The sequence below is a fragment of the Zalophus californianus genome, chromosome 5, assembly GCF_009762305.2.
Source record: "Zalophus californianus isolate mZalCal1 chromosome 5, mZalCal1.pri.v2, whole genome shotgun sequence".
Lineage (NCBI taxonomy): Eukaryota > Metazoa > Chordata > Mammalia > Carnivora > Otariidae > Zalophus > Zalophus californianus.
The window spans coordinates 72,417,088-72,444,415 of record NC_045599.1 but is presented as its reverse complement, the minus strand read 5'-3'; the positions used below and the strand labels follow the sequence as shown (position 1 = coordinate 72,444,415).

General features: G+C 34.1%; 1 protein-coding gene across 10 annotated transcripts in view; it reads left to right on the top strand.

Annotated features, from left to right (window-relative positions):
- The window catches only part of FAM172A (family with sequence similarity 172 member A), a 405,199-nt gene that overhangs the window by 10,434 nt on the left and 367,437 nt on the right, over nt 1-27,328 (top strand). For 7 of the 10 annotated variants that reach the window (XM_027605628.2, XM_027605625.2, XM_027605620.2 and 4 more), the window contains exon 2: nt 22,571-22,694. The exons of 2 other annotated variants lie outside the window; for them this stretch is intronic. In XM_027605628.2, coding sequence (XP_027461429.1) covers nt 22,589-22,694 — 106 coding nt within the window. In that variant the 5' untranslated portion in view covers nt 22,571-22,588. Of the gene's footprint in view, nt 1-22,570; nt 22,695-27,328 lie in introns of those variants that run through there. One more of the 10 variants, XM_027605624.2, reaches the window with a different exon arrangement.

Genomic DNA, 27,328 nt, shown 5'->3' with positions numbered 1-27,328 from the left:
CAAACATTATATGCTGTTCATTATTGTAAGCACCTAACATACATTAATTCTTTTGATCCCCACATCTGTTCTTTAAGTACTAATATTAAATACATTTTTTTAGATGTGGTAACAATGTTGAGGATCCTTAAGAACCCTCAGGTTTGATGATTTCCTGGAAGAATTCCCAGAACTCAGAAAAAATGTTATATTCATGGTTTCGGTTTATTATAGTGAAAAGATACATATTAAAATCAGCAAGGAGAAAAAGCATGTAAGGGCAGGAGTCCAGGAGACACAAAGCACTAGCTCCACTTGTCATCTTTCAAGTCATATGGAAAGTGCTTAATCTCCCAGACAATGTGTGACAAGTGTAAAGTCTTAACCAACTAGGAAGGCTCCCCTGAGCCTTGGAGTCTTGGGTTTTGTTTTTTTATTTTATTTTTTTTCTTTTAGGGGTTGGGGTTGTCAGTCACCTAGGCATGGATTGCCCCCATAATTGACAACTACTCCGTTTCCAGCCCCCACAGAGATCAAACTGATAAAGCTTGCTACAGGACTCAGGTGGATAAAAGCATGCACTCACCATAAGTCACATGGTTAGAATAAACTATATGGCATGGCCCATGGCTTCAAGTATACAAAGACACTCTTATCAGGCATGATATTCCAAGGCCATATTGGTTATATCCCAGAAGCCAGTCAAGGGACAGTCCTTTCCTTAGAAGATACAGGGTTTGAACACCTTAAGCCTGCTGTTAACCTTTTACTGGACAGCTGAAGGTTAAGTAACTTGCCCTCGGAAATACAGAGAATAAATGAGTAAAATTTAAACAGAGGTATTCCAGCTCTAGTATCAGTTGTTTTAACCACATACTCTACCCTTTTGGCATCTCTTCTGTCAAACACAAAATCTGTTATGTTTAAACAGTTAATAAATTTTCATTAAGTGGATGAATGAAAAGATAGTAGGAAACTGTAGGCTGGTTCTGCTGATTTAATAAAGGTTATTGATGTTAGAACTTTTTTAATCTTTGTGAAATACCACATGTCTGTATCTATTCCCAAGCCCTCTAAATCTATAGCAGTTATTAGTTGCTCACTGAAGATCAGCTTAAGTTTCTTTTTGCCCTCTTCATGCGTGTAAATACCGCTCAGTTGCCTGTAGTAGTAAGATTAGAAATCTAATTATTTCCAATGTATTAATAAAGTATATGACTGCTTGAAATTTCAATATTTAGAGCTGTTTTTTGGTTTACAGTCTTATGAATTCCTTAATAGCCGTTATAATTACACTCAAATCTAAATACTTGTGATGTTTAAGTTATTTTTGTATTCATGTGTATTTGCTGATCTCTTGGAATAAATATAAGGTTTGACTGTAATGTCATAAAATAATCCCTTCTCTAGTAGTTTATATATTTTCATATTTTTTCTACCCATATATCATTTTCCACAGTATGAGTACTACCCTAATATGCTAACATTTTAGAAAAAGAGAATAAATCATACCAATTATCATTTTAACATTTAAAAGTCTCCTTACTTTTATCTGTTAAAACCTTATTAAGATATAACTGAAAATAAACTTTACATGTTTAAAGTTTATAATTTGGTGTGTTTTAGGACACATCCATGAAACTATCCGCACAATCAAAATAATGAATATGTCAATCACCTTCAAATGTTTTTTCATGTCATTTTTCAGTGGTCATTTGTATATTTCTTTTAAATCTTTTGCCTGCTTTTCTTTTGAAATCTATTAAATTTAATTTTTAAATGTCATTATGGTTAACATACAGTGTTATATGGTTTCAGGTGAACAGTATAGTGATTCAACAGTCAGTGCTCCTTAAGATAGGTGTACTCTTAATCCCTTTCACTTATTTCACCCATCCCCCCTGCCCACCTCTCCTCTGGTAACCATCTATTTGTTCTATTATAGTTAAGAGTATGTCTCTATCTTACATATATATGCACACACACAAATGTTCTTTATTCATTCATATATTGATGGACACTTGGATTGTTTCCATAATTTTTCTATTGTAAATAATGCTGCCATAAACATAAAGGTACATATATCCTTTCAAATTATTGTCTTTGTATTTTTTGGGTAAATACCCAGTAGTGTGATTACTGGATCATAGGGTAGTTCTATTCTTTTTTAAAGAGGGAGAGGCGGGGGAGGGCAGAGGGAGAGGGAGAGAGAGAATCTTAAGCAGGCTCCATGCCCAGCGCAGAGCCTGACGTGGAGCTAGATTTCATGACCCTGAGATCATGACCTGAACTGAAAGCAAGAGTCAGATGCTTAACTGATTGAGCCACCCAGGCGCCCTGTTCTATTTTTAATTTTGGGGGGAACCTCCATACAGTTTTCCACAGTTGCTGCACGAGTTTGTGTTCCCACCAATAGTGAATGAGGGGTTCCTTGATAACACTTGTTTCTTATGTTTCTAATTTTAGCTATTCTGACAGGTGTGAAGTGATATCTCATTATAATTTTGATTCGCATTTCCTTGTTGATGAAATATGTTGAGCATCTTTTCATGTGTCTGTTGGCCATATGGATGTCTTCTTTGGAGAAATGTCTGTTCAGGTCTTCTGCCCATTTTTTATTTGGATTATTTGTTTTTTAGGTGTTGAATTGTATAAATTCTTTATATATTTTGGATACTAATCCTTTATAGGATGTCATTTGCAGTATCTTCTCCCATTCAGTAGGTTGTATTTTAGTCTTGCTGATTGTTTCCTTTACTGAGCAAAAGCTTTTTATTTTGATGTATTCCTGATAGTTTGTTTTTGCTTGTACTTCCCTTACCTCAAGACACATATCTAGAAAGGTGTTGCTGTGTCCAGTGTCAGATATATTACTGCCTGTATTCTCTTCTGGGATTTTTATGCTTTCAGGTCTCACATTTAGGTCCTTAATCCATTTTGAGTTTATTTTTGTGTATGGTATAAGAAAATGGTCCAGTTTCATTCTTTTGCACGTAGCTGTCCAGTTTTCCCAACACCATTTGTTGAAGAGACTCTTTTCCATTGCTTCTTCTGTCCTCCATTGTTGAAAATTAATTGACCATATAATTGTGTGTTTATTTCTGGGCTTTCTTTTCTTCTGTTCCATTGATCTATGTCTCTCTTTTTGTGCCAGGACCATACTGTTTTGACTGCTATAGTTTTGTAGTATAACTTGAAATCTGGAGTTGTGATACCTCCAGCTTTGTTTTCTTTTTTCAAGATTCTGTTGGCTATTCAAAGTCTTTTGTGGTTTCATACAAATTTTAGGATTGTTTGTTCTGGTTCTGTGAAAAATTCTGTTGGTATTTTGATAGGGATTGCATTAAATCTCTAGATTGCTTTGGGTAGTATGGACCTTTTAACAATATTTGTTCTTCCAGCCCCTGAGCATGGAATATCTTACCATATCTTTGTGTTGTCTTGAGTTACTTTCATCAGTGTTGTGTAGTTTTCAGAGTACAGGTTTTTCACCTCCTAGGTTAAGTTTATTCCCAGTTATTTTATTCTTTTTGGTCCAATTATAAATGGGATTGTTTTCTTAATTTCTCTTTCTGCTGCTTCATTATTAGTATATAGAAGGGTAATAGATTTCTGTACATTGCTTTTGTATCCTGTGACTTTACAGAATTAATTTATCAGTTCTAGTAGTTTTTAGGTGGAGTCTTTAGGGTTTTTCTTTACAGTATCATGTTATCTGCAAATAGTGGAAGTTTTACTTATTCCTTGCCAGTGTGAATGCCTTTTATTCCTTTTTGTCGTCTAATTGCTGTGGCTAGACTTCCAGTACTATGTTGAATAAAAGTGGTGAGAGTGGACATCCTTATCTTGTTCTGACCTTAGGGAAATGCTCTTAGTTTTTCTGCATTGAGTATGATGTTCACAGTGGCTTTTTCATATATATGGCCTTTATTATGTTGAGGTATATTTTCTGTAAACCTACTTTGTTGAGGGTTTTTATCACATATGGATGTTGTACTTTGTCATATGCTTTTTCTGCATCTGTTGAAATGATTATAGGGTTTTTATCCTTTCTCTTATTGATATGATGTATCATGTTGACTGATTCAGGAATATTTAAACCACCAATGAATCCCGGGAATAAATCCCCCTTGATTGTGGTGAACTGTTTTTTTTAATGTATAGTTGGTTTGCTAATACTTTGTTGAGGATTTTTACCTTATGTTCATCAGAGATATTGGCCTGTAGTTTTTTTGTTTGTTTTTGTTTTGTTTTGTTGTGTCTTCATCTGGTTTTAGTATCACAGAAAAACTGGCCCCCATAGAATGAATTTGGAAGTTTTTCTTCCTCTTTTACTTTTTAGAATAGTTTGAGAAGAAGAGGTAATATGTTTGGTAGAGTTCACCTGTATAGCTGTCTTGGTCTGGACTTTTGTTTTGCCTTCTTTTAAATTGGGTTATTATTATTATTCAGTTGTAAGAGTTCTTTCCATAATTTGTATACAAGTCTTTTTTTCTGATATATCTTTTTCGAATATTTTCTTCCCAGTTCATGGCTTCTTTTTCATTTTCTTAATGTTATTTTTTAGAGGGCAAATGTTTTTTTAATTTTAATGAGACACAACTTACCAATTTTTTTCTTTTATGTTTTGTGGGTTTTTTTGTTGTTGTTGTTACAGCTAAGAAACTTTTGCCTACTCCAAGGTTGCAAGGATTTTCTCCTGTTTTCTTCCAAATTTTTATAGTTTTAGGTATTGTATCCAGGTCTGTGATCTATTTTGAGTTACTCCTTATCTATGATGTGAGATAGGAGTTGGTTTTTATCTTTTTCCATACAGATATTCAATTGAATCAGCATTATTTATTGAAGACTTTCCTTCTGTTTAATAGCCTTACACTTTTGTTGGAAATCAACTGATTTTATATGTGTTTGTCTATTTTTAGACTCTTTTCGTTTTCTTTGATGTATGTATCTGTTTTTTTTCTCAGTACCAAACTGTTTTGATTACTATAGCTTTGTGGTAATTTTTAAAATTAGTTAGGGTACTTCTTCCACTTTGTTGGGCTATGAAACTGCTTTGGTTATTCTAGGTCATCTGCATTTTTGTATGAATTTTAGAATTAACTTTCCAATATCTACAAAATAGCCTCCTGTGATCTGATTGGGATTATGTTGGATTTATAAATAAGTTTGGGGAGGAACATTGTCTTAAAAATAGTGAGTTTTCTAATCCTGAAAGTGGTATTTCTTTCCATTTATTCAGATCGTCATTTTTTTTTTCCCCACAAAGTGATTTTTAATGTAACATTCTTGGATCTCTTCTTTTAGCTTTATTTTTAGGAATTTATGTTTTTGGCACCACTGAAGTGATTTTTTTCCCCATATTTTCTGATTGTTCTTGATGTGTATGTACCTGTATTCATATGAATATAGTTGAATTTTAGATATACATTGGCTTTGTATTCTTTGACCTTGTTAAATTTATTTGTTAACAGTAGTAGTTTTGTAGTTTCTCTGGGATTTTCCATTTTAACAGCCACATAAAATGCAATTAAAGAAAGCTTGACTTCTTTCTTCCAATCTCTGTGCCTCCTTCCCCCCTATTGCACTGAATAGTGACTTAAGCATTTGATGTGTAGGTCAGGCAGATTATGTGTATCCAGAGCTCACTCTATAATAAACTTATGAACCAAGCCAGTCAAATACTACATTTTATTTACCATATCCACATTTACTTCTCTCCATTCACATAATGGTAAACGTGGGTATTCATAAATTAATGGGCAAAGGCAATCAAATGCTGCATTTTATATACCCTATCCACATGTATTTCTTTTAGTACAGTTAATGGTGAAAGTAGGTATTCCTGCTTTGTTCCTGATCTCAGGAAGAAAGAACTCAGTTTTTCAACACTTTTGATTCTGTACTCACTACTCAGTGCTTTTGCAGTCATACTCTTGTCTACCCTGATAATTTGTCTTCTCTCAGGGACGACACTCCTCTGATTTAGAGAACTTTCAGTTGTAGATGTTACCTTCTTTTGACACTAAGTATGATTGGAAAAGTAACTGCCTACGTAGTATTTATAGTTTGCTATATGTCATTAAAATTAAAATGGAGAATTTAGATGTGGATAGGGTGCATATATTATTTGATTGATTTTGTTCAGTAATTATATAGTGAACTTCGGAAAGTGTTGATAATCTGTCTGCCCGACATATAATGCCTAAAAGATCATAGATTCCTGAAATGAACCAGAGGGTTTCACATTCTAATTTGTAGTTATTAACTATTAGTACTCCATTCTTGCAACTGCCTTTTTCATATTGCTTTTGAATTTTAGGTAGAGATGCTGAGGGTATGGAAGGAACACCATCCTCAGTTCTTCACTACTATTAGTCTATGATTTTTCTCCTCTCTTCCATTTACCTGGCATTGTGAAACCAAGTGCCTGGAATGGAAAATCAGAGTTGAAATGTCAGAATTTGTTACACTCAAATGTTTATATATGGTTCTCGTGGTTTGAAATCCTGTGGTTCTTCCTTTTCCCTTTTATGAGCCAGTTTGCCAATATCTGTCACAAATCCTATATACATAAAACAGCTAAGGTTGTTTACATGTTGACCTAATGGGAAAAGTTGCAGTGATATTTGAGAGGGATGTCTTTTTTCTTTTTTTTTTAATTTTTTTAAAAGATTTTATTTATTTATTAGAGAGAGAGAATGAGAGATAGAGAGCACGAGAGGGAAGAGGGTCAGAGGGAGAAGCAGACTCACCGCCGAGCAGGGAGCCCAATGTGGGACTTGATCCTGGGACTCCAGGATCATGACCTGAGCCGAAAGTAGTCACTTAACCAACTGAGCCACCAGGCGCCCCAGAGAGGGATGTCTTTTTTCTCTTCTACTATTTGCCTTCTTCATTGAGAAAGTTTTCATTTGATCATTCTTGTACTTTGATTGAGTCATATAACTGTTAAAAGATAATAAATATTTTACATTTTCCATGCAGCTCTGTTTATGCATCCCTAAATTTTACTGGTTTACTGTTCCTTTCAGAAGATTCTGAAATCCTAAAATTAGTCTTAAACTTAGGAAAAGATAGAAAGGTCTGCCTATGCCTCAACTCAATAATGAAGTGATACTGTGTTTTCTCATGGCTATTATTTTTTAGAGTGTATTGCTTCCATCTGAATGAGACCCTGATTACAAGTATTATGTAAACCCCATGTTTCTATATGGCTATTGTCCCTACTGTGTATTGTTTCTTTCTGAATAAGACCTTGACTGTAAACATTATCTAAATCCTACCATATCTTCTAATAGTATCAATTTTTATTATTTCAGTAATTAATCTAAATTAGCTACTAGGCCTCATTTGAAAGAGTATCATTTAGTATTACTTGTTTACTAAATTATATAAAAACAGTTTCAAAAATGAAGTAAGGACTCATTTTTGCATTAGTTATCCTTACTTTCTCCATTTTGAGGGGATGTTATCTGCTTTTATAGGCTTTGATTATTTTGCAAACAAGCGCTATTTAAAACAACATTTATGAGCCCATTATATGTAAGAAATACCAAGATGAGAAAGGCACAGTGCTTACCCTCTGAGAGGTGATATGACTTGTATGTAGATGACTGTAATATAAAATACAAAGAGCTAAATTTCATGAGGTATTTACGAGAGTACAGTATTTGAAGAAAGTATTTCAGGAATAGTAATTAGTGAATGAGAGATGTTTCAGAGTAGAAGAAATATTTCATGTCTTAAAATTTAAACTTTATTTTTAATTAAGCAGTGAATGTTATTTTGAAAGATATGGAAAAAACAAAATCTGAGCAAAACCAAGTAACACATTGTAGTAAAGATTACTCTAAAAATAAGAAAACGTTTCTTCTTCAGAGAGTCTTAGACTATAAACATTAAAATGTATTTCTCTCAGAGCCCAGCCACCTTTTGTTTTCTCAGAGTGTTGGCCTAATAGCAGCTGTGGCACAATTTTTAAAGCAATAGTCACTTATGTTTGTTGTAGTTAATTTCAACCTTTCAGCGCATATTTACCTATAGAATTACAGATCTGTTGGTTATCTTATTTATTAAGGGTCTGACTGCCTAAGACTTGTTTTGAATTTCTGCAGAACATTTGGGTGAGGTGGTTTTGTCTATGCTTTACATTCTGTAATAACAAAACTTTGGTTTGTGTTTTTTTGTTGGTAAGTGAATACTTCAGGCATTTTTCCATATATATTTCCATATGTATTTTTCCATATATTTTCAATCCAGTTTTAAAGAAATGTCAGTATTAGGAAGATCTAAAAATTAAAACATATAAATTAAGGGCCAGTTACTCCATAAAATTAAAAAAAAAATTTTCCTTTTTACAAAAGTCCTAAAATAGTGAGTTTCCCTGTACCTTTAAAATATAAACAAAATTACAGTGTTTTAGAAACATATCTTTGATATAGTATGGTATATCATTTTACTGATAGCTTTGTTAAATTTTTCTTTTGCACAAGTGTCTGAGTTAATATCATTTCCTTATTTGTTGTTGCCAGTTTTTTTTTAAATCCATTTTCTTGGTTTAGGTGCACCCTATTCAGTTGAATACTTTGTCGTATGAATTTCTCTGGCCCCTCCAATGAATTTATTTCAGAGTTTAATCTGCACTTCATTTCTTTTTCTTCTGAATGTTTTTCTTAAAAGATATTTTATTTGTTTATTTGACAGAAAGAAATATAGTGAGAGAGGGAACACAAGCAGGGGGAGTGGGAGAGGGAGAAGCAAGCTTCCCACCAAGCAGGGAGCCTGATGCAGGGCTTGATCCCAGGAGCCTAGGATCATGACCTGAGCCGAAGGCAGACGCTTAAGGACTGAGCCACCTAGGCGCTTCTCTTCTGAATGGTTCTTATTCAGAACTGGCAGTTTTGTTGACTCATTGATTAAATCGCAGTAGGATTCTTGAGTTTAAGAAGTCAACTCCAAAATATTGATTGTATAAGGAATCATTTTAAATGGGAAGGGATGTTGTTATATTTAGAATTGTTCAGGACTTTATACAAGCCTGGTGTCTATTGTATAATATTTAACCACTATTAAAATAGAAACGGGGATTGTGAAAGAGCTAGCTTCTATGCCCTTCCAGTTCTGTGATTTATGTTTTGAATCTTTATTTAAACTTGCTTTAAATAATATTTCTTTTAGTGGTCTGTAAATGGCCAGCACTGGAGGTTCGAAGTGTGAGTGTATGTATGTTTGTGTTTCTCTGTGTGTAAAGCCAGGTTTACATCAACAAATATTCAAATATATGAATATTTTTATTAGAAACTAAACCAAAACCCTTCAACTACATGAAGAACAATGCCACAAGTCAGATTTCAGGTAGGGACTAAGTAATACCTGAGGTGTTAGAGCAAAATTTGTGGACACTATTTCAAATGAATAAAATATAAGCTTATTTAAAAGCAAATATAGGTCTTTATATAGTTTGACTAAACATTAGTGCTAATTCTTTGTTAGTCTAGGCAGCTTTATAATTTTCTTACCGCTAATTTGTGCACCAGTAAAAGATGGTGGAATCAACATCTGTTTTTCAGTGAAAGGAAGTTTAACTCTCATGCAGAAAAAGCAGTGTTTTCAGCCTTTGTCATTTAAACAAATAGAAATGAATTTAACAAAATGTTATGTTCATACAAAGCACCAGATAAAATATTTTATGCTTGTTTTATTCTTATTCTAACATCAAGTCTTCCCTCCAGTGGCTGCTGTTACAGCATTTTCCTTTTTCACCTTATTTTGGAAAACAAGGAAAGATTACTGTTTTTTTCTCGGAATTAAAGCCCATTTTTGTATCATGTTGAAAAACTGGCAGATGATACTCTGGGAAATAGTCTTTTGTGACTAGAGCCTATCTGTTAGTAGTCAAGGGGACAGATTATTCTTAATTGAATTCTTAGTCCTCATCTTTCATTTTCCAGTTGCTTATAACTGCCCTTTATGCCAGCATTAAAAAATTTTAATCACTTGTATATACTCAAAGGCAGATTTTACTAGTTATACTTATTAGAGGCAATATACCAAACAATGAACAAAAACATAAATGAGAGTTAATATTTTCAGAAATGCATAGTTATATTTTTAAGTACTTTATTATAAAGTTGTTGGATGTTATTTTTAATAGAAGTTTTAAAAAATATTTACAGTTTATCTTTCTAAATAGCTGGTACCAAAGCTTTTGAGGAAATCAGTTTTTATTCAGAATATTAGTTCCATTTCAAAACAGGCAACGAATCAATTGGATTTTAGTGATAGCTTATTTGATTGATATATAACTGCTCTGAAGTTTACTCAATACCTGTTTATTCTTTTGCCTTATGACTGCTTATACTAGGATTTATTCACCAGCAGGACACCCAAATTTCTGACTAATTAGATGAGACTGGACTCTCAACATTACAATTAGAGGAAAATGCACCAAAGAACAAATTATAGAAGGCAGCACTACTAAAATTAGTTATATTCTTTTTTTAATGCTTTTCTTTATCATTTATATAAAAATATATTAATAAATAAAAAAAATAAATGTAACTAGGGCCTGTGTGTGATTGTGTGTATATTATATACAGATTCACAAGTGGCTACCCTATATGTAATGCTTATGCAGGTTATAAACATATTGATATAATGAACAGCTATAAATTCACTCAATCCAAGAATCAAAGCACTATCAATAACTAGAATTGACTTATGTGTCTTTCCCCATCTCATGCCCTTCCCACTTCCCAGAGAGAAACACTATTCTGAATTTTGTGTTTTCTCTATTTTTTTTTTTACCAAACTATGATACCTGTAAATTGTTTTAGTTTAGTTTGTGTTTGAGCTCTGTATAAATAGTATTATGTTGTATGTAGTTTCTTAAGACTTAGTTGTTAACTCATTATTTGAAAATTTGGAAACATCCATATTTTTGAGTGTGGCTGTGGTTTATTCACTTTCACTACTATATAGTATTTATCTCTATTAATATATTACAGTAGATTTGCCCTCCTATAATTGGAGAACAGCCCTTTCCAGTTTGGGTTGCCAGACTCTAAGATGGTCCCCAATGATTTTTTTCTTCTTGATATCCATGCCTTTGTGTAGACCCTTCCTGCATTGAAAAGGGTTGCCCTCTGTGCCAGTTGAGTGTCAAGGAAGTGATGATGAGACTTTGGCAGCTTTCCCCTTGCTCTCCTGGCTCTCACTCAGAAGCCATGTCATTGTGATCCTCAAGCAGACCTCTGAAGAAGCCCATGTGGGAGATAATGAGGCTTCTAACAACAACCGGTATCAATAATGTATCTGTGTGAGTGAGTCACCTCTAGCTCTAGCCAGGCCTTCAGATGATTGCAGACCTGGCCAGTATATCTTGACTGCAACCTCATGAGTCTGATTCAGTACCTTCCAGCTGGGCTTCTTTGAAATTTGTGATCTACAGAAACCATGAGAGATTATGATAAGTGTTTATTATTTTTGGCAACTACATTTTGAGGTAATTTGTTATGCACTTATAGATAATGAATAAACTGGCTTTTGTGATGACATGAATATTTTGTAAACATTTACACACCTGTCTCCTGATGTGCATGTACGAGACCAAGTAATGAACAAAGATAGGAGATTGTTGGGTTAAGATGATAAGAATGTTTAATTTGGTAATCTCATGCCAATTTTTCTAAAGTTTTTACCCTAATTTATATTTTATGATATTTTTTTATGGTGGTTGAAATTTTTTTAAGTTTGTATGTTTGTTTGTTTGTGTATGTAGTCTCTACACCCAGTGTGAAGCTTGAACTTATAAACCCGAGATCAAGAGTCACATGCTCTTCTGACTGAGCCAGCCAGATGCCCCTACTAATTTATATTTTGATCAGCAGTGTGAATAAGAATCTTCCTCAAACTCCATTCTTTTTAACTTTTGGTATTGTCAAGTTTCTTAATTTTTTCTAGTCTAGAGAGTGTAAAATAACATCTCATCACATTTTTATTCCTTGCCCCAACATCAAAACAGTAGTCTAAATTTTTCCTTAAAAGTTTAAAGTTTTGTTTTATGCCCTTAGTGCATTCAAAATTGATCTCTATGTATGGAGTCAGGGAGGTATCTTTTCTTTCTTTCTTTCTTTCCTTCTTTCTTTCTTTCTTTCTTTCTTTCTTTCTTTCTTTCTTTCTTTCTTTCTTTTTTTTTACTGTATAGTTAACCAGCTGTCCCAATTATTGAAAAGTCCATCCTTTCCCCAGTGATATGTTAATATTATCTGTGTCACATGAATCTGTTACGTGGATCTGTTTTATAGTTCTGTTCTATAGATCAGTTTATTTATTCCAATACTAATGACTTACTGTGTGAGTTATGGTGATACCTAATAAGGCAACTCTTCTATAATATTCTTCTTCTTTAGGTGTGTCTTAGCTATTCTTGGCTGTTCTTCTATAGAACATTTTGTATTAGTTTTTCAAGTTCTGTTGGGTTGGAATGGAATTATATTGAATCCATTTATCAGAGGACAACTGATATCTTTACAGTATTGGTTTTTTCTCTGAATATGATATATCTCTTCATGTATTTCAGTCTTCATTAATGTCTTTCAATAACATTTTATCATTTTGTGCATATAGGTTTAACACATCTTTTGTTAGATTTATTCTTAATATGTAGGTTTTTACTCTTTGCATTTATAAATGATGTCTTTTTTAAGAAAACGATGCTTTATAACTTTTTTTTTATAACTGATGTTGGTAGTATTTGTAAATACACTTTATTTTTATATATAAATCACTAGCCATCTTGCTGAATTCTCTTTTTATTCCTAATAAAAGACTTAAGTATTCTTGTTTTTTGATTCTAGAAAATCTTGTTTCTTGCCTCTTCTTATTTTGTCTTGTTTTTGTTTTATATAGTCATATTATCTGCAAATAAAAACTTTCCCTTTTCAATCCTGATACATTTTCATTTACTTTTCCATATTTTCTTATACTAATAGAACCTCTAGAAAACTTTGATTAGAAGTGGAAATAGTAAAGTGGTAATGATGGACATTCTTTTCTGGTACCTGATTTTAAAGAGAATGTTTTTAATACATTACTATGAAGAGCAATTTTACCGTATTTCTGTTTTGTTTTGTTGAACCTCTTTATTATGTAAAGGGTGTTCCTTTTTTCTTACTTTGCTATGAGTTCTCTTCCAAAAATGAGTATTGAATTTTATCAAATACTTTTTCTGCAGATATTGTTTCTTCCTTTGTGATAATTTAGTGAGCAGCATTTGTAGATATTCTGAGTTTTGTAATGTACCTTCTAAGTTTAGTTATTCTCAACAGGAGGGTCACTCAGGGGACATAGCTATAATGTTGGAAGTGAAGTCTAGTTGTAAAATTGTTGACTCTCATGATCAGAGGAAGGGATTCTACCACTTTGTGCTTACGTAGACAATAGTAATAAGAGCCATCTGGCATAGTGTTTAAGCATAGGTCTAGTAACATAAATGTCTTAACATTCCACAAAGTGCCCTTCTGCTGATGACTTCAGTGCCACAGAGTTAATTTCCTGTAATTAATAGTGTGGCTAAGTAAGGGTTGTCTTTGTTGGGGAAAAAATATTTTATAGAAGCCAAGAGGGTTCAAAGCCGTTTGCTTTTGGAACAAGAGAATTTTATTGTCCCAAGTCCTTTGTTAATTTAGGCAAGGTATGAATTATGTGTATTGTTCACTTATAGTGTTTTCTGAATGATGTAAATAACCACTGTAACTAATATGGTAGTTTAAAATGATGACTTGAGATTTCACATTCCTAGCTCTCTTTTTTTAAGATCAGATTTTGTAGTACCACAGCAATATAGAGCCTTCCCAGATCTTTCTGAATTCATTGCCTGTTGGTTCCACGATTGGGTGTTGTTGAAATATGGTACGAACATGAAGTTCTAGAAAGTACCATCACTTTAATAAAGAATTGGGAAATTCTAGAAGTGAAAAAAAAATCCATTCTGAAGGCACTTAAATGAGAACATTACTCGTACTTAACACATTTAGGTAAAATCAGGCTTCACAGAGATTTTTCCCCTTAAATAATACAACAAGGAATACACTGTCAGTAGACACTGATTATAAGTGGTACTTAAATGCCTTATCTGCAGTACAGTTGTGATCTCCACAAAGCTTAATTTTACCTTTAAACTTTATTGCTGGTGTTATTAGTATAGTTTACTGGCATTAAGAGTAAATTGCTTGATTATATGCTTAAATTTTTCTTTGTTTTTGTTTGTATAGCAAATGGTATGTTTCTAACTTTGAAGTAAGTTAATACAATATGTGGGATCGATTCTGATAATAATGATTAATAATAATAAATAATAAAGCAGTTATTATTAAATTTCATTCCTTGTTAGAAATTGGATAAAATTGGGGTGTTATTAAGTGGTATATGGTCAAGGAATTAACTAAATCATAACCAAAGTAAATCAGTGCATCATTGGAAGGGGTATGTAAGGAATAGTGACAGGCCAGGGAGGCAAATTACCATTGACAGAGAACCTGCAATGCACAGAACTAGAAGCAGCTGGACTAAAGCACTGTGATTTACAGAAACTTTATATATAATGTTTTCCTTTGATATCTAGGAAATACTGAGTTTGCCTCTACTGTCTAGGTAGAGCAGGTTGCTAGCCTAGCTCTGGTGGGAGGGAGGATAGCAGGGTGGTAGGGACATTGGAAGAGAGAAGTTCTTTAAAGGAGTCTGCCTAAAGTCCACTTAGCACTCTTGTTTCGTAAAAGGAATGGAGAAGAGTGTGTGAAAGGGGCAAGCCTCTTCCCTTTCTAGACTGTGCCTTGACATTTGGCATTATAGTTGTAGAGAAGAGATGGAAAGAGAGAACCATTCAATACACAGTGAGGTACACTCTTCCAGTGTATCTGTTTTGGACTATTGGAATCATCACCTCAAAAAGAAACCTCATACCCATTAGCAGTCACTCTTTACTCCCCACCTCCAACACCCAAAACGCAATAATCCACTTTCTCTTTCTGTGGATTTCCCTATTCTTGTCATTTCATATAAATGAAATTATATGTGGTCTTTTGTAGCTGGTTTCTTTCACTTAATGTTTTGAAGGTTATTCATGTTGTAGCATTTATCAGTACTTTACTTTTTATTAATGAATAATATTCTTTTGTATGGATATACCATAATTTATCTAATCATCACTTGATAGACATTTACTTTCTGGGAATTATGAATAATGCTTTTAGGAACATTTGTGTATAAGTTTTGGTGTGGACATGTGCTTTCATTTCTCTTGGATATATACCTAAAGTGGAATTCCTAGGTCATGTGGTAAATCTGTTTAACATTTTAAGAAACTGCCAAACTTTTCTAAAATGGATATATACCAATGTACATCCCAGCTAACAATGTATGAGGGTTTCGATTTCTCTTTCTTGTTGATTATGGCCATGCCTTAGGGTGTGAAGTGGTATCTTATTGTGGTTTTGATTTTCATTTTCCTAATGACTAATGATGCTGATCATATCTTTTTTCATGCTTTTTAGTCATTTGTATATTTTCTTTGGAGAAATGTGTATTCATATCCTTTGTTCATTTTTTAAATTAGGTTATTTGTCTTTATTGTTGAGTTGCCAGAATTCTTTATATATTCTGGCTACATCTTGTCTCTTAACATATGAATTTTTTTTTTTACTTTCAGAAAAAAGTATTTAGAAAAGTGCATTGTCACAGCTTGAATTTTTCAGAAGCAGATACTGAGATAAATTTGGAGTGCAAGATGTTTATTAAAGATCAACGCTTAGGAAAAGAAGGAGGACAACAGGATTGGTTGGAGGGAGAAGTTGAACTTAATGCAGGTCTGACAAAACCTCCACCAACCTGATGATGAGCTCTGGAGTAAATACTGCCTGTCGGAGTTGTCTGCATTAGTCTGAAATGGTGGGGCCTTCATATTCCCACTTGACTCAGTCAGTGACTAGGCCAGTCAGCCTGGGAAAGGCATGACCTTGAGTGAGGCAACTCTCAGCATCTGAGGCAGACTCTGAAGTGGGGAAAAGTGGGAGACTCTTTGCTAACTTTACTCCCTGCCTCTGAGCAGCAGGTTCCCCTTGAAGGGGGCATCTGGGGTGGAGTTCACCTTAGTGTCTATCATATGCATATTATATTTTAAAATCTAAGTTGAACCTTGAGTTCACATAATTCCCTTTTTTCTTTTTAGGGGCTTCAAAATCAAGAATTGTCTTAGTCCTTGTTTAATTTCTTAGTTTGAGTTTTAGCATTGTTTTGAAGATATTCTAAGGATTTCATTCTAGCCTTGTTGAGGTTGTCTTTTTGCTGGGCACAAAGCAATGTGAAAATTACCCAGGTGACTTCCAGTTTTGGAACCTGTTAAAAAGGCACAGTAATGCATTATCAGTTTCTTCTAAATTCTTTGTATTTGGCATTCCTTAACTTTTGACTCTTTCTTTTAGACATTTGATTTACCAAAGTATTGTGAGGAATGATGAGGAGTAATTTTTATCAATCTTAACTCTGAACAGCAAACCAAATAGACTGAGACAATTTTGGTTGATATGTTTCATCTCTATATAATTAACTTTGTCCAGCTTGCTCAGACTCCAAATTGTAATACTTCCTGATAATATAAATTAGTACACAAAAATGAAAACTTTCTATAGCATGAACTGTAAATTGAAACTGGAATGGTTTAAGTAGTTTGACTCCACCATGCAGGTTGAGGGAGCTCATAGAGCTTCTAAGTAGGAATTAGAAGACCGGGGTTAGAATCCCCTTACCGTCTGGGATGCCTGAGCCAGGTTATTTAGCTTTTCAAAGCTCAGGATACCTCATCTCTGTAAAATGCAGATGTGTTGACTCCTACCCCTGCCTGTGGTGGTGATGACCGTAATAAAGTAATGAGTATGAAAGGACTTGGTACCTTTGTGACCAACATATGCTGTTTGGGAGATAGTTAGAACAGTATTCTTTGGACACAATTTTATCTAAATGAAGGTAGAACTCACATACTTGAACATTTTCCAGACACACATTTTAATAAGATTAGAAAAAATACGAACAAATTATATTTAAAAAATTAATTTAAATTTCATTATGATTATCTTCAATATAGAGTCTTGGAAACTCAAGTCACCTCGACAGGTATTTATAATGGGGCTTTATTATTTCTTCCTAGAATTCATCCAAATGGCACATGTCAGAAGTTTCTCTTTCCTTTAAGTTGGACTGATTTGGGTACCCTTCTTGTGTTTGAGTACAAATTAGTTGGAACCCAATTATGTTTGAAACTATATGGATTACCAATATTTATAGATAAGTTTATAGTTTTCAACATATTTTTGTATACATTCTTTTATTTTTTTTAAAGATTTTATTTATTCATTTGACAGAGAGAGACACAACGAGAGAGGGAACACAAACAGGGGGAGTGGGAGAGGGAGAAGCAGGCTTCCCGTGGAGCAGGGAGCCCGAAGCGGGGCTCAATCCCAGGACCCTGGGATCATGACCCGAGCCGAAGGCAGACGCCCAACGACTGAGCCACCCATTCTTTTTTTTTTAAAGATTTTATTTATTTATTTGAGAGAGAGAGTAGGAGAGAGTGGAAGAGAGCATGAGAGCAGGGTGAGGGACAGAGGGAGAAGCAGACTTCTCACTGAGCAGGGAGCCTGATGTGGGACTCGATCCCAGGACTCCAGGATCATGACCTGAGCCGAAGGCAGCTGCCTAACTGACTGAGCCACCCAGGCGCCCCCGTATACATTCTTTGATATAATCTTCATAATCGCCCTGTAAAAGGAAGTGCTCTTATTTTCTTTGTTATTTCCATAACTTAGGTTAGGAAAGTTAAGAGTTTTTCAAGGTCACCCAGCTACTAGGTGGTAGAATTGAGATTTAAAAGCTGACTTTCTCATTACAGCCCTCCTATATTATATTGCCTGGTAAACTAAGGAATTATTTTAGGAATGATTAGATTGGAATCAGGTATTCCTCCTCTGAGCTAAGCCTTGAGCCAAGCATAGATGACATTCTCTATATAAACTGCCATTTTCTATGCACCAAGAGCCCATATTACTCTGGGCTTTGTCTTCCATGTCTGCTCCAGCCTGATGCCCTTGTTCCTCAGCCTTTTTCCTAGTGCACATATATGTCTACGTACACACACACACATGCACACACATACACACTCCAAAACACATTTTTTGTGTGGTGCAACCTCAGAACTATAAGCTATTCAAGATTATTATGTAATAACCTTTGCTGATGAGCAACTTCTGAGTAATAGAGATATTTTGACTAATTTGAGTAGATCTTTTGGTTTCTTGAAACTCTCTGGAGCAATTCACTCACTGTACTTTGTTCCACAAGTAGGCTACTATGAGCTGGATTTCCAGAGCGTGACTTAGTAAGCATAGGTTCTTTGAGCTCCAAAGGTCGTAGGGAATTAACCCAGTTTTACTTGTCTTGTGATATATGTTATACTTTCATCATTGTATTCAGAATGTGAGGTGGAAAGGCCTTCTATTGCAAAATCATCTATATCTAGTTCCTATTTAATACCTACCTAAAAACAAACAGACGTAGAAAACTTAGGCATCTGTATATTTTCCTATACATATTATAAGTGCTCATGCCATATTTTGAGCAAACAGGGCAACTAAGAAATATTCTGTTTCATGTTTTGAATGCTGACTGGATAAAGATTACAGATGACAAGTTATTTATAGCTTTATTTATACATAGTGGATTCTCTGTTGGAATCATAGGAGGAAAGAAGATATGATAATTGCTTTGTGTAGTTCACAGAATGAAATTGCAAACTGAGATGTTTTGAATCTAGTTTATACTATAACCATTTCTAGGAAACCATGTTTAAACAGCACTGGTTATCATGAAGTATACAACATGTCAACTGTGTCCCAATTCATGTCAGTAAAAACCTTCTACCACTTTATTCCCTATAACCTAACCTCCATCAGATAATACTAAATAAACTATGTTGAGTGCGCGTATTAATATATATCAAATGTATCAGACGGTTTGCTGGCTGCATTTTCAGTAGTGTTTATCTGTGGTCATGCAGGTTATAACTCTGAATTTTTATTATGAAAACTAAATTGAGAATTTATAATGTTCCTGATTTAGCTTTACCAGCTGTGCCACAGCCATGGAAAATAACTCGAGAGGGTAAAAATCTAACAGTGAATAAGAGAGCAACAGACAAATTGCTTTTGCTTCATGCTTACCTGCTTTGCATCTGCTGCTAGAAGGTTTAGGATCACAGATAATAATTAGTAGTCTCTTAACTTGTATATCATCACTTCAGTAAATTATGACATGTATTTTTTGGTTATCTCATGTAAAATAAGAATATGATTATTAATTGCTGTGAGAATCTTGAGAATCTTCAAAATGACTCTTTAAAACGTGCATCTTCTTTTTTCCCCCTTCTATCTTTTACTCATTCATTTTTAAATTCAACAAGTACCCAGTGAGTTCTAAACATGCCAGACATGTGCTGGGGACAGACATGGTACCTGTCCTCAGGGAAATCAAAATCTAAAGGGGGAGGAATGTGTTACTAAACATTGTACAGTATTTAGAGCTTTTCTCCCAGGTTTTTTTTTTTTTTTCTGAGATATAATTGACATTTAATACTATGTAAGCCTGAGGTGTACAATATAATGATTTATGTAGGTGTACAATGTAATGATTTATATAGTGTACAATGTAATGTTGCAAAATGATTCCATGATAAGGTTGATTAACATATCCGTCACCTCACGTGGTTAACCATCTTTTGTGTGTGTGTGTGTGTGTGTGTGTGTGTGTGTGTAATGAGGACTTTTAAGATCTACTCTCTTAGCAATTTCCAAGTATGCAATGCAGGATTGTTAATTGCAGTCACTATGCTGTACACTCGGTCTCCAGAACTTTAAAATGTGAATCTTGAAAATTATTTTAGCACCAAAAATATTTTATAATGTCACTCATTAAAACAGTCACAGTGAAATAATAGTATAAATCGTTCTGTTTAGAAATCAATTTGGAGCCAATCAAAAATAACCTAACTGCTTATATTTTAGAAGAAATACTGGGTTGGCAGAGGGATATAGTAAACAATGCAAGAAGTCCCTGTAGATAGTTAATTTAGTTGTGGAATTGTTAACAGAGAGTAGTGCATGGGGTCTCTCATTATGAACATTTCTCTTCAGTTTCTGCTATAGGATCGTGTATAATAGGGAGTTGCTGGTAAAACCTGTGCATAAACTTGTGGGACTTGACAGATAAGATTAATATCCTACATATGAATAGATAAATCTTACAAATAATGCTTCTTTATGACAGTGATAGAATTATCAGTCTAGATCTTACATATTTTATAAGGAGCTATTTTGACAGTTTGTTTTGGTAGCTAGAGAGTTAGGCCCCCACCTGGGCCTTGACCTTGTCTCTTTTTTTTTTTTTTATTTTTTTTTTTTAAAGATTTTATTTATTTATTCATGAAAGAGAGAGAGAGAGAGAGGCAGAGGAAGAAGCAGGCTCCCAAGGAGCAGGGAGCCTGATGTGGGACTCGATCCCAGGACCCTGGGATCATGACCTGAGCCGAAGGCAGACGCTTAACCATCTGAGCCACCCAGGCACCCTTGACCTTGTCTCTTTTAACTCACCGCTGCACCCTGGTATCTTACACATCACCTACCATATAAACTACAAGGGTTTCTTGAAGGAATGTAGACACATTGTAGTCCTATAGGTTTATAGAGTTTTCAGTTACCTGTTCACAGAAGAAAAATAACAACCTCTTCCCCGCTAAGTGAGAATGCCTTCCCGTCAAAAATATTCTCATATTTTAGTAACCTCCGTTGACAAACACAGTTACTGCTAGTAATAGCAATGATCAGCTATACATACCTTCTATAACACTAATTCTTGAGCTACATTTGATAAATGAGGAAACTGAAGATTTTGGATATTAAGTGTTTTGTCCCTGGCCACAGAGCTATTATTAAATGGTGAAGCCATGATACATTTATAACAATTAAAAAATATATAAGCCAGCATACATTGAGCACTTAGTTACACATCAAGTACTATGCTAACTATTTTACATTTAACCTCACTGTAACAGTATGAGGGAAACATGATTATCATTGCCATTTTTCATATTTGAAAATAAGGGACAGAGAAGTGAAATAATTTGTCAAGGGTACATGTAGTTAATGGTGAAGCCAGGTCTTTCCTCTTATACCACCCCCCCATACCTCCAGTTAGAATTGAAATAAGGGCAATATGATTTATGACTGTTTGGAGCATTCATAGTTTAAAAATATTTTCAGTGTTAGTTATACTTTTTTTTAAAGATTTTATTTATTTATTTATTTGACAGAGAGAGAGAGAGCGCACAAGCAGGCAGAGTGGCAGACAGAGGGAGAGGGAAAAGCAGGCTCCATGCTGAGCAGAGAGCCTAGGACGCTGGGATCATTACCTGAGCCGAAGGCAGACGCTTAACTGACTGAGTCACCCAGGCGCCCCTCAGTATTGGTTTTTTAAAAATATTTTCTGCTATACTCTGTTGATTATGAAAATGCCTCAGTTTTTAAAGATAATTTTAAAATATTCCTCTGAATGGAAACTGAGGTTTGCTTTGTGGATAGCAAATAAATTGGGTTCCTCAATCAGGGGAATATTCAGTCTCATTTTATTGTTGTCATGAATGTAGTTTTTATATAATTTCATTAACAGTCGTGGATTGACTAAATTAGTTTAATTTTTTCCATTGTATGTGTTGCATTTTTGTCTTTTAAACTTTAGGAATAGTGTTGTTTTTTTGGTTTTTTTTTTTTTTTGTCTTCTGTCTTTTTTTTGTCTTTGATGGTTTTGGGAAAAACCATCTATTTATAGTGTAAATGCCTTCCCTTTGGCCAAAATAGAGCAGAATTAGATTTTTAACAATACTGGAGTGCCATTTATAGAGAATGGCTTCCAGACATTGAATTTGACATGGTTTCATTTTTTAAAGGGCTGATTTTCTCCCTTAAAGTTGTATTTTGAATTGCACCAGAGGTAACTTAGTTACTTTATGTATTTATGTATTTTTCTCCTTCTGACTGTTCTGGAAGGAAGACATTCTGACCTTGTAATTGACACATGCTTATAGTTTATTTTAAAGGAAATTTCAGACTTTTAAAACTACCTGAAGATATTTTTTAAAAAACATTAGATGATAGAGAACTAAACTTACATAGTAAATTTAGCTAAATTAAATTCAGTGACTTTAGGTATCTGTATGTATAAGGTATTGTGTTTGGTGACACAAGAGATATAAAGATGACAAAAACTTGATACCTCTATCCTGGGGCTTGTAATCTGTTAGCTGACCCAGACAAATACATAAATAACTATAATTTAAGGCAGGCTACGATAAGTACTGTGGTATAGGCATCAACAAAGTACAGTGGGAAATCAGAATAGAGAGATTAATCCCAACTGGGAGGATCTAGGAAGTTCTCATGGAATAGGTAGGATTGAGTAGAGCTTAATTTATTGCTTTCATTCATTCTAGACTGTCTTCTGAAGATTGATGTCTATTTCCTTGAGCTCTTTAATTTTGTTGCCAATTTGGATAAGCATGGCACAAATCCAACAGGGAGGTCCAGATGAAAAAGAAAAGACTACAGCACTGAAAGGTACATACTTAATTTGCTTTTTCAGGGTATTTTCATTGTGCCCAATGAAGGGACAGGAATATTTAGGTGATCTTCCATTCATTTCAATTCTAAAATAAGAATGTGAGTATTTAATCCATTTGTAATTCTTTGTATTCCTCATAACAACTCTTTCAGTATCTGAGATGTAGTATGTACTCAGTAAATAAATCACAGAATCATGTAATTTTATAACTGTAAGAATTCATAAGCCTTTTCTTATCCAAAATCATATATTTAATGGTAAAACTAACACTGTAGGTCTCTTGAATTAAGACTATTGCCTTTATCATAGTTTGTTGATCAGAATGTCATGCTAGGATAGGAAAATCTGCCTAATAATCCAGTATTCTATCTTTGTGGCATTAATTAGGGATATTTTTTGAAAGGCTCAACATGTTAACACCTCAGAGTGAATCTACCCTAGACTTTCTTTGGGTATTTTGAGTTCTAGACTTTTTTTTAAGTCTGCAGGCTAAAAGAATTTTACTCCTAAAATAAGTGTGCTTTGTTGAACCGGAAGATCTCTTCAACGGATTTTCTAAATATTAAGATGCCAACTATGCCAGATAACGAGTCTCTTTACTTGTTCAATGTAGAGTCTTTGTGGTCTTCATGATGCTTTGTAGGTAATGTCCCAGACCATCTTGACTGCAGCCATTTTTCTGAATCCCTCACTGCCATCCTACCCTTCTTTATGAGGCTGGATGATGAAGATACCTCAAGAATTTCTCCTACTACCTTTTATCTCTTTTCAGAAAAGCCTAAACCATGTATATGATAAAGCAGCCAGTTTCTTAGCTTACAATCTGCCTCATCTTGTCCCTGCTTTTAGAGCTAGTGTTCTATCAAGGGGGTGGTGTAACTAGCCCTTACCTTCAAAAATGGAACATGGCTAAGAGCATTGCTTTCTCCTCACAAATGTAAGAGACGATGATGTATTCGATTAGGGTGGTAGCAAAGAGGATGATGACAGATTCTGGTTATGTTTTGAAGGAAGAGATGACATGATTTTCTGTTGGATTAGACATGGTATGTTAGAGGAGAAATTAAGATAAATTTGAAGGTTCTTGGCCTAAAAAACTCTAAGTTAGATGCTGTGTATTAGATTAAGAAAACTGGGAAAGCAGGTTGTGGTGATGCGTAGTGAAAAGCAAGAGTTAGACATATTAAATATTAAACTGAGACGCCACTTAAACAGGAAGGTAGAAGAGTTGTGTATGGAGTTTGGGAGATCATTTGGGTTAGAGATAAAAGTTCTAGAAATCATTAGCATGGAGGTAATATTTAAAGGACCATAGGTCCTAATTGAGATCACCAGGGATGTCAGTATAGACAGAAAAGAGAAGAGATCTGAAGATTGAACCCTGGGGCATTTCAGCTCTAAGGTCAGGAAGATGAAGAGGAACCAGCAAAAGAAGCTGAAAATGAATTTCTAGTAAAATAGGCTGAGAACCAAGAGCAAGCGAGAGATCCTGAACACCAAATGAAGAAAATGGGAGTAATTCATTCAGTCATGATAATGATTCAGGTTAGACAAGGACTGAGAAATTACTTTTAGATTTGACGGCGTGGAGGTTATTGGTGATCATCACAAAGAGCTGTTTTCACGAATTCGTGGAAATGAAAGCTATACTGGAGAGCTTCCTCATAAAATGGGAAGAGAGGAATTAGAGACAGCTATGGACAATCCTCTCGAAGGTTTCATTGTGTGCTTGTATCCTGCTGGAAATGACTAGCACTCTCAGAGTAATGATTGATTTAGGAGAGAGGACAAGGAATGTGTGAGTTTCTAAATAGACTCACTGGGTTTCCTAAATAGATTTTGTGCATTTTCAGCCTTACTCGATAATGTGAAAATTACATTTTCCAAATAGTCATTCCAATTTACATTTCCTCAAGCAATATATAAGAGTTTACATAGGTTTTCTGGATTTTAAAGCTACTACAATTATGTAAAAAGAGTATGGATAGGGTGTAAAAATGGAATTGTCTGGATTCAAACTCAGGTTTTTGTACTAACTGTTAACTAGCTACTTAGCTTCTCTGAATCTTTTAATTCATTGGTACTATTAGAAGAAATAAGAGTGCTTGGTACATGTGAGCTTGTAACAATTAATGAAGAGTTAAATTGGAAATATTAGAAAATAAAGTGGCAGTGCATAGCAAAGTGTATTTAGAACAAAGTGTCAAACTGAATTAAACGTACCTTTAAAGAAATCTACTTATCAGTTTTATGTTTTATGGATTATGCTTTTAGTGTCATGTCTATGCATCCTTTGCCTAACCCTGGTTTGTGAAGATAGAGGTTATTTATGCTGTGCTTGAGCTCAGTATTTGAATTCCTGAATTTGTCCATTTTTTCCACTTCCTTGTCCAGTGACCTTAGGAGCAACCAGCCAGTTTCATTATGTTGTTAGTTTTCCAAAAGTGTTTGAAAGTATCATGTACATACTCATCCAGATTCAAATGTCAAATCTCATCCAGAAACATCTTCACAGACACACTCAGAGGAAGGTTTAACCAAATATCTGAGTATGGCATGGCTCCGTCACGTTGACACAAAGAATTAACCATCCCATTCCTCTGTCTTTGGACACTTCGGTTGTTTCTTGGCTGTTGTGAATAATGCTGCCATGAACACGAGTGTACAAATATCTGTTTAAGTCTCTGTTTTCATTTCTTCTGGGTATCAAGTGGTATTTTTATCCATTTGTTGCATATGCTTAGTTGAAGTTTAGAATTCTAGTTGCTGAATCACTTTAATCATCAGAGGCATGTTTTAGAAAAAACACTTGTGTTACATCTGATGCATATTTAAGTTATATGGATTCAGTCATACTGTATTTTATAGGTGAATGAAGGTATTTTTAATGGAAATGTTTTTATATACTTGATTTTTGCCTAATCCACTGCCTTTGGAATCCAGTGTGTATGTAAAATGCAGCTTATAGTATTGCTTTCTTTCTAAAAAGCAGGAAAAATAATTTCTGACATTTTCTTTCTACATGTCTTCTTAATGCTAATGAAATAAAAATACCTATATCTGGTTCCCTTGTTAATAGAGAAGTTTGAAGAATGCCTATTTATTTAGTTTTCATTTTGTCATTCATAGCATTTCAAGCAGAGCAAAAGCATATTTCTATATTTATAACTTTATAAGGTAAGGAAGAGAGGGGGCAGAATATTTTAGGGTTGATATGGCACATAGAGTAAGTATGGTGATTTTGAAAGAGAATTGAGTTAGATATTGGAAACTACATCTATTCCATTAACCCCACTGTGCTATGAAGGTATAATTTTGGACAAGCCATTTTTCCTCTCTGTCCTTCATTTTCTCATCTGAAGGACAGTGAAGGTGATAATACATGCTACTATAATATAGGGTTGTGATGATCAAGTGAGGTAAAGTATGTGAAAACTTTAAATTGGTATGTAGATGTTAGGTGGCATTTTATGATCTGAGCTGATAGACAAAATGGCTGTTAGACATATCTGCTTATATATTAGATGGTTGCTGTGTGTCTGATTAAAAGGTTTCTAAGTTTTGAACTGTAGATGACTATAGTGAAGGAGCCTCAGCTCATTGGAAAGAAAGAATTTTCTAGCCACTCCAAGCCATTTTTGCTATTAAAAAATCTTCTATTTTACTCTGTTTTGCAAAGAATTACATGGTGTTCAGAAATTCACTAATGAATCAGAAATTTGTCAGCCTATATCCCTTTTTTAGTACAGTATGTATATTATGTGACATTTCCATTTTACTAGAGAATTTGTAAACATTTTTATTTTTGAATTTTGAAGATGTTACATTTTTATGTGAGTCGAGGTTTATTTGATATAGCAGTTTGAAGAGTACTAAAAAATGTTTTTTTTGAGGGCTTATCTTTAAAAGAGACTAGAGACTGGAGGTAGACAAACTACTTTTTTCTTTGGCATATTTTGATGTTCCATACAAATGGATTTGTTATATCTCTGTAAGAGATAGAAATAAGGTGTTTCTTCTGAGATAATTCTTTTGTAGGAAAAGGGACTAGTTTGCTTTATTACATATCCTAGAAGCTGGTTTCTCTTCAGGAATTTGAGTTAGAATGCAAAATCTCGAAACCTAAACTTTTTTAAAAAAAATCTTTTCTTTGGAACAATAAATTTGAAGTTTATCTTTTTGTTTTTCTGAGTTTTGATATTACTCTCATATGACATATAGTGAGAATTTTTGCCTCATCCTATAAGAAGAGCCTAAAAGATATCATTAAATACTTGTTGACAGACTGATTCTAGGCTGGGGCAGGGAAAAGATAAGCCTAGAGCAAGCATCTTGTGGTAACACAAAATAAAGGAATATTTAAAAAACAAAAAGATAAGAGCATGTCAAACAGCTGGAAGAGCTTACAACCGTGGCCATTGCTGGATCAATTTGAGCAACAAAATAAATGATGTAGTATTTATTGTAACCCAAAGTATATAATAAATATCCATCATTCCATACTGACATAAATAAGATTGAATAACTGTATAAATGGAGGAAGAGAGACAAAAATTTCATACAGAAGAATTACAAATAATATATGTAGATATTCTCTACTCCACAAGGTAGAGCATAATTCCACCTCTTT